The sequence below is a fragment of the Petromyzon marinus genome, chromosome 50, assembly GCF_048934315.1.
Source record: "Petromyzon marinus isolate PM22_M1 ecotype Great Lakes invasive population chromosome 50, UKy_Petmar_22M1.pri1.0, whole genome shotgun sequence".
Lineage (NCBI taxonomy): Eukaryota > Metazoa > Chordata > Hyperoartia > Petromyzontiformes > Petromyzontidae > Petromyzon > Petromyzon marinus.
In genome coordinates, this window is record NC_133716.1 from 6615810 (window position 1) to 6629598 (window position 13789).

At 47.7% G+C, this 13789-nt stretch overlaps 1 protein-coding gene across 3 annotated transcripts in view; it reads right to left on the bottom strand.

Moving 5' to 3' along the window:
- Positions 1-13789, bottom strand: part of LOC116953184 (astrotactin-2-like) — a 483535-nt gene continuing 469746 nt past the window's right edge. For all 3 annotated transcript variants that reach the window (XM_032973126.2, XM_032973123.2, XM_032973125.2), the window contains 3 exons: positions 12751-12851; positions 12058-12241; positions 1-5214 (listed from right to left, as the gene is read on the bottom strand). In XM_032973126.2, the coding sequence (XP_032829017.2) occupies positions 4983-5214; positions 12058-12241; positions 12751-12851 (517 nt within the window). In that variant the 3' untranslated portion in view covers positions 1-4982. The remainder of the gene's footprint in view (positions 5215-12057; positions 12242-12750; positions 12852-13789) is intronic.

The following is a 13789-nucleotide window of genomic DNA, read 5'->3' on the forward strand; positions in this document are numbered from 1 at the left end:
TTACGTGGAACACCACAAAGGCATTTATTTCCCAATGAACTTGCAAAAGCAAACAAGACATCATGCACAAGTCATTGGCAATGACCACCAGCAGAATAACGGCAAGGTTTTGTAAAGAGTAAAACACCGAATGTACGTTACAAAAAAAGTCACCAAATACAAAAAAAAATCGATCATAAATTCTTGATTGTGATGCGGCTACTTCTTACGAATATTAAACGATATTGTTCTTAAACATTCCATTTGAATACAAATACATAGGCAGCTCGGTGGCTTTCCTAAATCCAAATACAATGCATTTATTTATATTGACAATTCAACCACGCACTAGGTAGGACGTTAGATGCAGTTGTTCACGGACAGCCAGCCACGTTTTCTAAAGAGACAAAGTAAAACCGCACGAAAACCATTGATGCAGTGCCACATTCATTAATCACATAGCATTGCTGAGCTCGGTGGAATAGTTGAAATAAAATCAAACTCCCACTTGACACACGTTCACATCACAACAACACGACTAATGTATAACGATTCGCCAGCGGGTGGGCCTTGTTTTGGGAATTCTTGAGTTAACACAGATTGTCACAGCCATCCCAAATGACAGTTTTAGTGAGCACAGCTTACATTGTGAAGTTTTCATCCGACACCGAACGTCATCACGGTTGTCGAGTAATATCTATGTGCGAGTGTGAACAAAACACTACCCCCTCACTTCACGAAAGCTCCCGGGCCAGATGGTATAACTGTTAAGATAATTAAATTAATGAAAGCAATTTAATGTATGTTTACACCGACGTTAAAGCCCTCAATTACAGAATGACGACTCATTGTATTCTATTAAAAAGATGAAAAAGAGAATTCAAGAATTACAGAGCCAATAGTCTCTTCGCACATGTATATACATTCTTCACAAGGATCTTACGGGGAATTTAGGGGGCAAAATCCACAGGCAAGCCACGTTTAACCATTGACCACATACACATTATTAATTGGATTATGGTATAGACTAACATCATATCCTATTACGCCGAGCCTTCATTTAAAATGAAGAAAAAAACATTCGATTCAGATAGCTGTGATGCAGTCAGCGAAAGCTCTTAGGAAACTGACTCCCAAATAAAATAAAAGAAAAAGGTTGAACCGCTTACAAAAAATGATTGGGTGGACACAGTAACGACATACACGCGAGTCAGACAAGGTGGTGTGGCACCTTCGCCCCAAGATATTCGCAGACACACGGGGGATTGTTTTAATTTCACGAACAATTGGCTCGAATAAACAGTCATTATTACAAATGCAGAAAATATTAACCATCTCAGTTCTTACTGAAAACACAGCCGTTTATGACAACCGATTGGAATTAAATGCAGGCAATAATAATGTTTAGATGTATAGAGCGTCATCCTTCACGTAATGTGCATCTAACATCAGATAAGCTTAGACGCAAAAGCCAGGCAGTAAGCCGGTACCAATAATTACTACATTTCTGCAGCCCTCGGTATATATATTTTAGTATTTTATAGTTTTGTCTTTTTTACTTTTTACCAAAACAAAAATTAGCACCAACTGAAATTTTCGGCAATACATAAAAAGAATTAACACATTACTAGACGTATTTTAACGGTTCCCTGTGACCGCCAATGGCCTTTGACAATAAGCGGCACTGATCACAATATCTTTTACTCACGGCCATGAGAGATTCACATGTTGCAATAACGACGGCACTCAAAACGGTCCATGTGCAACTCTCAACCAATACGCTCGATCAACCCGAAAAATCATAAGAGTGTAAACTGCACGCAACTGTTGATCAGTGAGCATGAAACGCTCGACCAGTGGAGCAAGGGAGAGGAGAATTGTGCGATTGTCGAGGAGTTATTTAGGAAATTGATTATAACAATTGACAAAGGATTGTAGGCTATCATCATCACTAATCTTCTTGCAATCAACTCAATATATATTCGTATTCGACAACACGGCACACCGCCAAACCCATCTGGGCAAGAACGACGTCGGAAAGTGGTGCATGGCTGGACTGAGCTGGGAATATTTGATAGCGACTTGTCAGGAGCCGTTTCCATAAATAGGCGTCACGAGTCAACACTGCGACAGCACAGCCTCTCTCTCAGGGAAACGTTGCTTTGACATTGCGATGTCTCGGGGTAGTTGCCCATCCTGTGGGCGTGATGTCATCATTACGGATGGCATGATGAGCAAATCCGGGTAAACCACAGGGGTGGTCAAACTGCATCCACCAACAGAGAGACAAAGATTCCCCCGTGTAGCATTTGAGGTCATCGCTGTTTGCGAGCAGCTATTTACCTTGCTGATCTCGTCAAGGAGCGTACACCATCACGATAAAATCCGGTCATCCTCGCAGCGGCTTTTGGCTTAACCATCGGACAAAAACAGTGAATGCATCGCGCACTTTCAGGTGCGCTTCTGTGGCCGTCTGGAACTCTCTTCCTTCCGGTGTTAGGAAGCCACTGGAGCTATGCACTTTTTTATCTAGATTTAAAAGGCATTCCTCTAGAACTGCTTTTTGTATTTAGATTGTTGTCCTTCCCCCGCACCTCCGAATAGCTCGGTTGGCGATGTATGGTGCGAAAGAAGTTTAACATACATATAAGGCCGGCACAGCGTGCGAGGGAGTGGTGTGGAAAGTACAGCGCCCAGCCACCTTTGTCTCCCCAGTGCAAATGTCCCCCCCTCCTGGCAGATACTCAATTAAAGTTGAGTTGACCTCATGGGAAGACCCTGGACTGCCTGAGATATTTTTCACAGGTGTGAGTTCTAGCCGGGAATCGAACGCGGGTCACCCAGGTTTGACATGCAATGCACTCACCACGGAACTTAGCGCTCTCCACATCACGAGCGTGTCTATCAAACGCGCCAGCGCACACAAGCATGGAGGTAATACAGACATAAAGCACACAGAATGTACGGCAGTCCAGTGAACAAACTAAAAATATCAATTAAAATTATCAATATCCTTCTTTCCTTTATTGTTAAACAAAAGCCAGTTTGATAAGCCAAAATAATTGCATGCAACGAAAATATACCGTTCAACATAAAGACTCACGTCAAAGTGTCTGAGCTGCAAAGCACTGTGGGAAGACAGCCACAGTGTGAAGCAAGTCTCACTTGAAGTAGAAGGTAAAGATGCAGCCCTACAATGTCTTGACCACATCACAGCTAGAGGAAGAATAGCCACTAGAGGGAGATCTATAGAGGCCCTCTAAAGGGTATTTTGGCCTACCTCTCGTTAATCCAAGACCTTGTTCGACCCTCCACGAACTCGACTGAGATCCCGGAAAGCAATCTGGGATCGCCGCGCGAGACAATCGGATGAAGCGGGGTTCACTGGTCACCGCTGGCGAACTCCACGGATTTCTGACGAGGTTCCGAACCAAAGTCTCAATGGGAAGTCTTTCGACGCGTTCCACGAGGCCCGCTCCTCCCCGAAGCTACCACATGGCACACAAACTTAAACCTGGACGTATAATTTACACCTACTTGGCATACGCTAGAAAAAGGAGTGCGGCGATGTAAAATAAACACGACAACAAAAATAACATAAAACACCAGTGTTTAAATCGGAGGCTGTGGTCATCATAGATTTCCATAGGTCACACGGCTACCACCAAGCGTGTTTATTCAGGCGCAGCAGTCAAATGCCCAGTTTACAATCACTCCATTATTCTTGTACGATTCGTGGCCCGAGTATAGAATCTTACAGTCATCCGAATTAAAGTGCCCCATTCCTGTCCATCCGAGTTCACTGACATCTAGGATCTGTATGCCGACCTCAGAGGAGGTGGATGGACGACATCAAGAACACCACCGGCCTTACACTAACCCAGCTACGAGAAGCAGCAAGGTGTGGATGGCAGAGTATGGTCGTAGATGTCACCAGAGGTCGTACTCGACCTAACGCCGCAAGGTGAGTTAATTACCACTCGTACCGCGCGTTGCTTGCCGCCAAGTCCGACGCTTTGCTCCACGTGCTAGGAACTTCACCTTCAAGGACCGAAGAGCCAATTCAGAGAGTTCGGAACTGAACCGATGCACCCTTTCGGAAGAAGTTCCCAAGCAGGCGCAAGCAAAACGTCGGGCTCCGTGACGAACAACGCGCAGCGGCACGGCCGCGAAAACCACGCCGGAGAGCTACACGGCCACAAGAGCGTACAAAAGCTACGCCGCCGGACACAAGTGTTCACCGCTGCGGAGCCGCCGGCTGATTGAACCAGCGGTTCTTAACCTTTACTGCGGCCTTGGTTCTCAATCATTAAAAAAAGTCTAATGGCAATAACGACATAGGGGTTTGACGAAACAAAGTGGTCGTACACACGAGCCCGTGCTTAATTCGTGTTTTCGACGTTTTACCTTCTAAACAAAGTCTGGCCATGCCTCGCTACCCCCAGAAAGGGCATCTCGTACCCCCAGGGGGTGTAGCGTGCACCCCAGGTTAAGAACCACTGAGTTCAACCAATAGGGACCGGTTGGTGCCCAACGCCATCATTTTCTCTGCGCTAAGCTTGTCGGGGTACTGTTGGATTTTTTTTATTGTAAGCTTTTTTTTAAAATCGTTATTAAAGAATCCAGAATGCAGTGGGGAATTTCAAAAGTACGGGGGGGTGGGGGACAACAGGTAACGTATATATATGAAACAAATTACAGGCGTAACACACCCTAAAAATTCGGGAACGAACGAGGGCATCCGGGCCTGGCTGCCCTACCGGCGGTTTAGGGGGGTGCTATTGGATGTTTTTTGCAAGCATTTTTTCTTCGCCATTAAAGAGCCGAGAACACAATAGGAATTTAAAAAGGAGGGAAAATTCAACAGGTGATGTATAACAAAAGCCAGGCGTAACGCGCCCTCAAAATTCGGGAACGAACGAGGGCACCTGTGGGGCCTCGCTGCCCTTCCGCGGGTTAGGGGGCGATCTAGGATCTGTTATTTTTTTATTTTTATTTATTTTTTAGCCCTCGGCGTTTTCCGGGAAGAAGTTGCGCAGCACGCTGAGCCAGCGCTCCTCGCAGACGCGCGGCAGGTCGGAGGGTCGCAGGAATCCCCAAGGAGGGGGTCCCCCCAGACCGCGACACACCAAGTACGGGATGGACACCGTGTGCATGTAGATGGACGGCTCGGTGAGCAGCGCGGCGCAGCGTGCGCTCACCTCCCCGAGGCGCCGCAGGATCAGGCTGGCCTTCCTGTGGGGGGGGTGTGTGAATCGCAGAGAGAGAAAGAGACGCGCACACCAACAGACTGACGACAGGAACAGAGATACAGGCATCTCGCATGCGGTCGTACGCAATTCTGGGGCGGGTGTTGTTAGCGAGCACCGATTAAGGCACGGCGCTGAAACGGATTGTTGCATTGCGGGATAGTGAGAGGTGGGTGGAGGCTTCCGGAGGCTTTCATCCAGCAGTGGATTAATTAAGACTGACGATGATTAAAACTCAAGGGGTACATTTTGTGGCGCTGACGCGTGGTTCGCTTATTGCTTTTGTTGACTCGCTTGGGATTTGAGTCCACTGACCCATCTTCGTATTTTCCACTTGCCACTTCACTCTTCCCTCTTTGATTGAATCTACTTTCTGTTCTTCCAGCTTTCCCTCTCTTCCACTTTCATTTCATCGCTTCTCCGTTGTTCCCTCGATCGTCATTCGGGGCCTCTATCGCTAAACGTGTTCATGCTCGGACACCGTCCACCCCGGTTCTGCGCTCTCCTGTACCTGTTGTTGCGTAGTAAATAATAATATTACATTAATAATAATATAATATTATTAACAATAACATCATTAATTATTACAAAAGGTGGTGTGGCCAACACCACGCCCGGTCGCCTTTGTCTCCGCCATGCTGATGTTTACCCAAACCTACCAGGTATTTATTTCAGGCCGAGTCAGCTTGGGGAAGGCCCCCGAATAGCTGAAGGGAATCGCACACCGATGTCCAACTCGGGTCACCGGGTTCGAACCAATTCACTTCCTTGAAGAGGCTCCCGGCTCGTGCAACGAAACGCCGGACATCATGCCTAACGACTGGCCGTGATCCTCGTGCCACTTCCTTGTTGGTCTTGAGCACCAATATGGTGTCCCGATAGAGTAGCTAGCATCTGATTCATTTTGCTCCTCTGACTGTTTCACAGTCAAGTTCCAAGCGTGCGCCTCCCCCCATAATCATTGGCACGCGCTTCAACCTTTTGTTCAATTTAACGTTTTGAAATTAGTGTCCGTTAACACAGTTCACAAACGCTAATTTGCGCAATGTAATTTCACGGAATTTATATTGGCAGCGAGCCAGAGGGTAGAGCCCTGGCCGGCTTTGGGTCACTGGGTGCTGTGTAATAAATTGCATTGTGCACGCACTCGTAAGCACGGAGACATCGCGAAGGACGTTATGATTAAGCGCGCGTGTGTTTGTGAAGCTGAGATTATTGGTGAGAGCAGGCTGCCCAAGGATGACCGTGGCTGGCGGTGGTTGCGGCGAGTCAGGGGGCCTAAGGCTGTGTCAAGAGTCACTCAGCCAGAGCCGCTGACGTCCTAAGCTTTAATGCTGACTTCCAGCCTCTCCTTCTTCTTCCACGCGTTTGTCCCACTCACGTGGGGGTGTCCGCTGTCCTTGACGACCTCCTCCACGCCGCCCCATCCTGCGCCATCTCGCTTTCCGCTCCTCGGGCCAACTTGTCCGATCGCACCACATCGCCCCCCCCCACCGGTTTTATTCTTCTGCCTTCCTCTTGATCTCTTTCCTTCCCCTTGCATCACTTGCACCTTCTGACCCATGTAATTTTCCTGCCGACTCTCAACATGACCGAACCACACCAGCGTTTTCTCTCTCTCTCATCTTCTCTGCGCATAAACTGGGTTCTCAAGTGCAAAGGAGTTGATTGCCTCAGCCTGGTTATTGCAACAAAAATCACCACAACCATCATCGGCCTTGGTCAATTCCATGCTGGTTGACGGCCTCCCCCCAATTAACCACCGTTCCTCACGATCCCACGATATTTAACATTCTACTTAACGCCTGCACAGGAGCCGATTTCATTGCTCCACCTCCTAAGTGTACGTCCTTTCGGCTGTAGCCATCATCTCTTCTTGCGGCGGGTCCTTCCCAAGCGCACTTACTTTTCTTAGCAGCGTTCGAGATGTCTTTCGCCTGCCTGCATTCTCTAAGGCACGTGTTCCTCTTTCCGTCTCTCAATTTTAAATTCAAAGCTTGCATCCTCTCTCTCTCTCTCTCTCCTTTGCGCGCACTTTTCAGTTTGCAACAACAACAAATCGTTGTTAAATTGAGTTCGAGATTAAAATGTTCGCTGTGGACATTGCCACGTGACGCGCGGGGCACGGGAAAAGGTGCATCAACCGGCAGAAAACGAGGGCTTGTGTTAAAGGGACTTCACGAATAGCCGTCGTGTGTGACATCACTGTCAAAGGCAACGCTCTGACGCCAGAGGATTCCATGCTCATCCGCCAAGGGTTCCAAATTGAAATCACTCCGTTGCATAAGAAAGTGAAGGAGACGTAAAACATGAATGAGGCAAGTTGAGCGGTGCTTCCAATGCAGCGGAGAACCACCAAGCACAGGCTTCATCCAAGCTGCACAATCATTGGCAAGCACGCACACGCATAAAAATGAAATCCATTTTTTTACAGCGCTTTTGCTTGGCGGAGAGCGGCTGGGGGCAGGAATGGTGGGGAAAAAAATCGGCAGCAACATCAGTTCCTTATCGAGAATCTTCCTGCAGCTCTATTCAACTTTATCCAACTGCCGTCGGTCTGGACCCTGCTGAACAGGCTCTGGACAGGGTAAGGTCTCATCCGCGAATATAGAGCTTTATAGCTCATCGGATTTCTCCAGGACGGATAAGATTCTGATTTGTGATCACCTGTGGAGCCAACCTCCGCCATTGGGTCTTCGCGATGACCCACACCGCAGCTGTGGCACCGTACAAACGGTGCCGCGTATCGTTGACGTACGTATGCATATTGAACTTCTTTCGCGCCGTGCGTAGCCAACTGTGCAAATCGGAGGCGCGAGGGAAGGACAACAACATAATGACTGTCCACTGACTAAGTTCAGCAGAGCTCTACGGCGATTAGGCACCACATGGCTCGGAGATTACGCACTCAACTGAACAATCAGCCGCTCTGTCAATACAATGCTGGATGAAGGCCTCTCCCAATGCCTTTTGATCATGGGGTTTGTTTGACCACACTTCACCACGCTGGTACGTGTCTAGCGAGGGCGGTACCAGTTCAGATATCGCTCGCATTTGATATTAAAAGTGGATTTGAGCCCAGGTCCGGCGTGTTCATATTACAGGGCACTAACCGCGGTGCAACCATTCCACAACCTACCCTTATGGAGCAAGATTGGCTACCTCTGATGACAAAATTACAGGGACACGTGTGACGCAATGGCAATACGCAGTGTAGCAAAACTAATTATAATCGTTACTCAAAAAAAAACTGCGTGTGCATTGTTTGAAGGTTCACCACCACTTGCGCTTTCTGGCGTGGGACCCATTGTTTCTCCCACGGAATCACGTGCGCGTGGGGGCGTGCGTGCGTGCGCGTGCACCGCGCTTTCGTAGGCACACGCTCCGTGCACCATTGATTCTCCGTTCGGGGGTGGGGGAGGTGGGTGAAATGCCACGAGTGGCACAACAGTCACCTCCACTCGGATCCCCGTTGCTCAACGGAACCGGCGACGCAAGTGACGTGGGAACCAAGTTGTCGGCGCTTTCAAGAGGGGGGGGGGGGCGGGGGAGCGGGGGGGGGGGCTCCCCTTTTCATTTCCCATGCTCGTGTCTTGCACGCAAGAGGCAATTCCGTCATGGGAGATTTGGAGCAAATTTACGGGATTTCCCCCCCACCAAGGACACTGGCCCGCCCTGTAACTTCTGTAGCAGGGCAGCCGTCTGCCCGAGCTTTGAAACGCTTCTCAAAAATTTACCGTAACAAAGATTGCGCGCTTTGTACGACTGAGCAAAAAATATACAACGTCTCGTATGTGAAAACCAATGTTATATTTCACTTTGCACACGTGTGTGCTTAAGCTATTGTGAGAGGGTATCCGCTTGCATGACTCCCTTTCTGATCCGTACGTTCTCATCTTATTTGTGCGATCTCACTAAAGTCGTTTTTGTTCTTCATTCATGCTTTTGATAATTTCAGTTTTTTTTAATACAAAGTATAGAAATTTATGATACTGTGTCTCTGTCGTGCAAAAAGTGTGCATTAATACTCACAATAATTATATAAAAAGAAAATAAACTATTATAACTTAGAAGATTTGTTTTAGCCTTGGCGAGATTATATCTTATTGCGTGATTCACATTCTGATTTGTGTGTTGTTACTTACTGCACGATAGGTATTCAATCTTTCTAAATAAGTTTTATATATCTTTCTGGCCCTGGTTTGATAGTGCCGGGACAACCGAGTCATTATTCAATCATGAAAAAGTAAAGGAATTAAAGATCTCGTCTCAAGATTATTGGAGATATAAAGGGCTGAACACAAACAGATGAAGTTGTAATGATCTAAGAGTAGAAGTGTGGTTGATTTATAATAATTCGGAATAATCGTGTCAGTAATTTACAAAGGAAACCATCAATTGGGTAGAAGGGTCCGTTGCATTGGGGAAGCTTGGCCAATTGCATTAATGCGCGTTTGGCCTGTGGGATAAGACCGGAGAGCCGGGAGAAAACCCCCCACCGCACGTACGAGGGGGTGACGCTCAGCGCAACAATTTCCTGGCCACCGCTTCCAGCCCCACGCTTACAGCAGTAGCCTGGGTCATTCCCAGTTGGTCTCCCCATCCAAGTACTAACACCAGCAGTAGTAATGTTTAACACGTATATCATCCATAATGTAGGCTTTTTGGGCTAGATTGTTTACGCGATTTACGCGTAAACATTTACGTGATTTACGCGATCTAACCCCCAAAAAAATCAATATTATGGACCAGCAGTTATCCTGCTCGGCCTCTGGGATGCGACGACGTCATACGCAACTCGGGGGTGATTTCGTCATCATCAACTCCGACACCGGTCTCACCATCGATACATCGATGCACGTTACACAATAATTGCTTGGAGCACAATAGGAAAAACGTCAGTGGTCAATAAAAAAATAAAATTTACTCGGGGGGCAAAACACCAGAGTGTCACAATGCAGGTGGTGGACGTGACGCACACGGCTTTTGAGGACACGACAAAGGAGAGTGTCGCGTTTTGAAGTGGGCGCACAGAAACCTGCGGCTGACCGAACGAAACCGGAATGTCACGTTTGTGGAGCGTTGAGGATAATGGGCGAGAGAGGCCGAGATGATTGTCACACTCGATGATCAAGGGGCTGCGGTGACGTCAAAGCATGGCAATTTGGAGATCCTGCTCGTAATTGAAAACCATATGCCACAGGCCCCAATGTCTGAACATAATGGATCTTTAAGAGCCATGTCATTTGCTGAGGAGTTAACATGCAATGGGAACGGGGCTAATGGGTGTAATGTTGATGACAGCAACATGAGTTACCCGCATGGGCAATGCGTGTTGTGCAATAGCCGAACACAATTGCTTCTTTGCACACCGCAGTTACCACAGCAACGTGGAATTTTGAATTCAAATGAGAATTAAACGCTGGTATTGCAAAATGAACACATGTCGTGTTAATCACGAATGCATGCAGACTTTCTGGAGATCTCGGAAGCTAAGCAGTTTTGAGCCTGATTAACACTTGCCAGTGACTACCAGGACTGGCCACGTGTGCAGCGGGAAGGTGGACAGGAGATGGCCTTGCGGAATGTTAACCCATCCTCTAATGTATGGGTTGTCTCTGGTTGCTCTAGTTTCCTCTCGGCTCGATTTATAAACTGTCCATCTCACAGCAGGACCCTCCTGAAGAGCTTTGAGACTCAGTGAGGCTTAACAGGGTTAATAATTGCCATTTATTGAGCACTGCTTGTGCACCACTGCCAAAGCATTCCTTTAAGATGTTCTTTCTAATAAACGGATACATAAATACAGCTAGCAGGGTATAACGTTGGAGAATTTACTTGAACCAAAATTCTAAAAGATAGCCCCCAATGTTACGTCAATCGGATCTGGCACATTTGCCGATTGGTGGAAATTAGAATTCGAAGAATTCTGTGGTGCAAAGACCTCAGCTGTATAATCCCTAATGTCACACTCAAGCCCTGGATGTGAGCAAATGCACGAATTCCCTTGAAGGTTTTGGCAACACCAACAGAGGGAGTTCCCAGTTATTTCCCGGCAGTAAGTAAGTTATATAATGGTTATTTAATATTTAATACATCACATTTATTAAAATATGTAATCGCAACATTAATGGCATTTTAAAAATATTTTCCCCAATTTTTTTTTTGCCATTAAAGGGTCAGATACCATCAGCGGAGATGTGCTCTTTCACACTGGGGCTTCGTAATAGGTTTTTGAGAAATCTAACCGAGGCCAAAAATATTTCAGAGCAGAAACATTTATATTTTGGGAAAATTGTATTTCCCAGTGCGTTGTTATGTGGAACAGCATTACCCATAACTGGTAAATAACGCCCAGAGAGCAGCTCTGAACATAAGTGTATTTCCAACGATGGCAAATTAAAGGCGGCGTCCAGTGCCTTTTAAAAAGAAAATCATGTCTGGGGCGTGAAGAAGTGGTGCAGTGGTGAGTGCATTGCACTTTGAACCCAGAGATTTGAGTTCGAGTTTCCGCCACTGCTAAGATTCAATAGCAAGTGATAGCTCATCTAGTCACACGTCCCACGTCCCTTTCCCTCACTAACCTGACCAGCATGGTGCAGTATGCGCAAACCTTTGGTTTATTTCAGGTAACACCCATTAAGCTAAGAAGCTCATTTTCAATGGCAACCTGGCCAAAGTGGCTGATACGATGGTAGTGAGCGCGTTACATGGGAAGGGAGGGTTTACAGGGGCTGCGTACTGTGGCTGATACAACCAACCTCTTGCTGTCTCCACCATGCTCGATCTGCAGACCACGATCGTCCACTACCACCGCCACAGCCCTTACCGGGGTCCCAGCTCGTCCTCGGTGCGCCAGGCGAAGTCTCCGAACTTGCCGTAGTGCTTGTTGTAGTGGCGCTGCACGCGGTGCAGGGCGGAGGGCGTCACCTCCATGAGTAACTGGTAGGCCGACAGCTGCTCCTTGCCGCTCGTGTAGCCGTTGTAGAGCGTGTGCACGCGGTCCGCCACGTCTACGGGCGAGAGCGGGCGAGTGACGCGCTCTCACTCTCGGCGAGATGTTAACTACCTCGCCTGGTACACGGGAGGTCGTGGGTTCGATCCCGACCCTGAGGCCTGCTGCATATTTTTGTGCAATTTGCGTGTTCTCCCCCGTGGTCGAGTGTAATTTTCTCCGGGTCCTCCGGTTTTTCCCTCCACATTCAGAGTATTTTTGGCTGCTATAAATGTACACGCAATATGCCACTTTGTTGGCCAGGCCGCTTCGTGTGGCCAGGCCGCTTATGATAAAAGAACTACACAGCTCATTGGGCCTTACCTGGTAGAATACAAATTAGCCATTTTAATTAGTTTTTGGACCACGCGCTTAACGTTGAATAAGCGCGACTTCAACCAGTCTTAACTCCTCTGTAGAGTACGTTACCCCCCCCTCCGCCCACCCATAATCCCACCCCAAACGTGGAAAACAGTGGCACTACTAATTAGGGAGGGAGCGGGGTGAGGGCGAGGGGGGGGGCTGTACCTTCAGCCTTGTTGTCATCCACCACCTCGCAGGGCATGCGCATCACAAGCGAGGACGGCTCCGAGCGTCGCCCCGTGCGGTCCACGGCGCGCAGGGTGAACCTGAGAGGCGACGCGACGATCGAGATCACGGTCGCGACGTCACCACGGGCCACGGCTGTTGACGGCGCCGCACCTCACCGACGCTCTCTACCCCAGATGTCGCGGCTGCTGCGCGGTCGACGCGCGACCTCCAAAAACGTGCCTTAAGAATCTCCCACCATCTGCTCTCCGCACCTAGCACGGCTGGCTACGTACGATGCGAAAGAAGTTCAGCATGTATACGTACAGGTCTTCAATCTCCCTTGGTTGCCAGACTTGTGAAGCCTTACAGAGACTGCCTAACGTAGTGTAGTGCTTTCAGTTCGCGTGCGTGACGTTCATTAAATTTGACTCATTCACTCAAGATGCGTGCTTTTAATCGTGCGTGTGAGTGCAAATTAATATTTCTTACGTTTACGCCCACGGTGAAGACAACGCTGTCGAACGTCGGCATTATAATTATTATTGCCAAGAATTCTACGACAATATAAATGCGTTTCGTGAATCAGAGTCCAACATGCCTCCGTGAGTAAATAAAGTTACACAAAAATGCATTCGGCAAACTTCTCTCAGGAAAGTCTTCCAACTAATTAGACATGTGAAAATAATTGCACGAGGGTATATTCAGTGGCGTTGTGATTTACACAGTTGCGCACAAGAGAAAATACAATTATACGTGTGGCAGTAGTTCTGATGGAATTCAACAATTGAGCACCGAGGCCAATTGTAATTAATATAATTGGCATCAATGGGACACGATTGAACATGTTTTTTAATGAATCCCTCCTTAAATAGAAAGCAAAGTAGTGCTTTGTATCTAAATACAAAAAAATTTAAAGATCCCCCATATAGGCTTTATCAGACTTTTGGGGCAAATGTTGTTAGCAGGCACCTGTGAAGGTTGACATGGCATACGAGGGGGTGGGTGGCGAACAACACGCCTGGCCGACTTTGTCTCC